This window comes from Poromitra crassiceps (assembly GCF_964638095.1).
Source record: "Poromitra crassiceps genome assembly, contig: HAP1_SCAFFOLD_1375, whole genome shotgun sequence".
In the NCBI taxonomy this organism is placed as follows: Eukaryota; Metazoa; Chordata; class Actinopteri; order Beryciformes; family Melamphaidae; genus Poromitra; species Poromitra crassiceps.
In genome coordinates, this window is record NW_028151036.1 from 7,501 (window position 1) to 10,501 (window position 3,001).

The following is a 3,001-nucleotide window of genomic DNA, read 5'->3' on the forward strand; positions in this document are numbered from 1 at the left end:
AACAGCGCTAAAATACTTTCCAGCAGTAAAGTGAGTTTCTGCTTTCCTGCTTTGGACCGCGTCCATCCAAACCATTTTGAGAGCCAATCCAGACCCAGCCCACCTGCTACGGTGTAAATACAGTCATGATCTCAAACACCAATGCGTTCATTATAGTACTTTAGCTGACCCAAATCTACGAGAACAGCCGATGAAACAGTGGGTCTTATCCACTCTGGTGCAAAAACGACGTCTGTGTTATCTAGTGTCTAGCAGGATACTGTGCGGTAGGTAGCGTTTTCCTTCAGATCGTAGACAGACATTACAGGCAGGAGCAGATGGTGCGTCTTACCTGGGATGTCCTGTCCGTTGTAGCTCCATCCGGCCACAGCCAGCATGGAGGGCAGCGGAGATCCGGGCCGACTGTCCCTGTCTCTGTCCCCGCTCCCGTCGGCCTGCTGCGTGATGTGTCTGACCGTGTCTTTGTTCTTCCGGTTCTTCCTCCGGCCGGACCCGGAGAGCGGCTGCCACGCCCCGTCTCCCGCGGGCCCCCCGCCGCCCGGTCCTCCCAGCCCCCCCTGCTCGCCGCCGCCCCCCTGGCTCTGGGCCGCCCCCCGGGGCACCGTGTCCCGGGGGTGAGAGGAGGAGGCGGGGGACACCTGCTCCTCCTTGACGGTGACGGGCCGGTAGTCGTGCGGCCAGGCGGGCTGCGAGTCGTGGCACGCCTCCTCTTGGCTCTCGTGGCTCTTGGGGGGGTCCTGGTCCTCCTTGCCGTAGCTGCTGCCGCCCTCGTGGCAGCTGGCGATGGCCGAGTCCCCGGAGGAGTTGGCGGGGCTGGTGCGGCGGCCCAGCCAGGGGGAGGTGCTGCGGCCGGACATGATGGAGGCCAGGGCTTCCGACGCCATGCCAACGATCCCCCCTCCTCCGCCTCCCCCTAGCCCCCCTCCTCCTCCTCCTCCTCCTCCTCCGACGCCCCCTCCTCCTCCTCCTCCGCCTACTATCCCCACTCCGGCCCCGCCCACGCCCATGCCGCCGGCGGGAGCCACGGCGCCCATCTCGAAGTCAGCCAGCTCGTCGTTGGCCTCCGAGCGGATGCTGATGTCCAGCGCCGCCTTGATGAAGCCGTGGCACGCCTGCACGATGTCGGTCATCTGCAGGTAGCTGGCGGCAGACATCACCTCGATCACGTTCTTGCTGGTCAGGCCGAGGTGAGCCGAGTACATGAAGTCCAGGATGGCCTTGAAGCCCGTCGCCGTGACAATGTCCAGGTGAGTGACAGTGGTCATGTGGTGAGGCTCCGCCCCTTTCTTCACCTGGAAGACCACACAACACATAGTGGTCATGACATGGCAGTGTTTCTCTCTAATGAAACCCTGTGTGGTCCCTGCTGTCTGTTTGCTTTGTGTAAGGTTGAAATAAAATCGATTTTTAAACACGGGAATTAGCAAAAAAATATATATTTATCAACTCGGAAACACAAAGAACAAAATTATTATGCTCTTAAAAAAACACGTGTTCAAGGCTGCTCGATTATGACAAAAATCATAATCACGATTATCTTTGACTGATACTGAGATCACGATTATTTAATGCGATTATTCATTGACTTTGGCAACAACATGCATTTATTGAACTTGAAAAAAATCTTTTTCACACTGGATTTTTTCGAACTTTAAATATAATTGAGCTGAAAAACAAAGAAATAAATGAAAATAAAAGTTTAATAAAACTATAAATAGGTGAATTAAAATAAATAATATATCAAAAATAATTGTTTTATCTCGATTATGATGTTTTCAAAACTGTGGGATGCCAAAATTGTAATTAAAATTAAAATTGGATTAATTGCACAGCTCTAGTTCAGATTCCCTTAACCACTCTGCCCAAACAGGTGTACACACACACACACACACACACACACACACACACACACACACACACACACACACACGCACACAGACAGGCACAGATACACACGCACGCATGCACGCACGCACACAGACACACACACGCACGCACGCACGCACGCACACACACACACACACACACACACACACACACACACAGACACACACACACACACACACACACACACACACACAGACACAAACACAGACACACCAGATCAACACAATACCCGACAACTAATGTCACTTGGTATCTTGTTTTCTAGCTAGACGTGTATTAATTGTCCTGTCCTGTATTATTGATGGTTTTGTTTTCCACGTGTTGTCTTATCAATGTCCTGTCCTTTGTCTTGCAATAAAAAAATAAACAAACTAAAGCGTGTGCCCGAGCGCGGCGGCGGCCTCGGTGTCTGACCTGGCAGTAGAGAGTCTTGAAGTAGCGCGAGGAGCCCAGGAGGACGTTCTTGTGGGCTTTGAAGATCTTGCCGTCGACGATGACGCAGGCGTCACACAGGATGCCGTGCTGCCGCTGCTCGTTCAGCTCTCGGAGGAGCTGACGGTAGTGAGAGGAGATCTCCATGTCCTCCTTCCTGTTGTTCATCTGTGTAGCTGACCGGTAGCCTCTCCTCCAAACTGTCTGCTGCTGGTGGGGAGAGCAGAGAAGAGAAGAAGATACCAGCCCAACTGAGTTAAGTTCAGCTGCGACGTGGTGTACCCTAAACATATCATATCCCACAAGCCCATGGGGCAACGTGACAATTTCAATTGGACACAAAACAAGCCAGCGAGGAAGAGAGAGAGAGAGAGAGAGAGAGAGAGAGAGAGAGAGAAATTGAGGGGCAGTGAAACACCAGAGTGCTTTTGTGACATGTCATCGTTCCCCTGGAAACCAAATCCACTAAAACCCCAAACATCAAAAAGGTATTTCAAATCAATTCCGGAGCAAGAAAACAAGATCATTTTGGAAACGGGTTTGTTTTTCTCCTCTAGGTCGACACGAGCGGCGGGTGGCAAATATGACTGTAAACAAAACCCCACTGTGTTGGAATATTGTTTTCATTCTAATGTAAGGGGGGGAAAATAAGTGGATTTGGCTGAAGCGCTGCTTTAAAGTG

General features: G+C 51.8%; 1 protein-coding gene across 1 annotated transcript; it reads right to left on the reverse strand.

Moving 5' to 3' along the window:
- Positions 1-331: 331 nt before the first annotated feature.
- LOC310771850 (zinc finger and BTB domain-containing protein 46-like) lies at positions 332-2,487 on the reverse strand (the record flags this gene model as incomplete). Its single annotated transcript, XM_083664359.1, has 2 exons — positions 332-1,292; positions 2,302-2,487. Coding segments are annotated over 2 exons (1,147 nt in total), but the record flags the coding sequence as incomplete, so codon positions are not given.
- Positions 2,488-3,001: the final 514 nt, after the last annotated feature.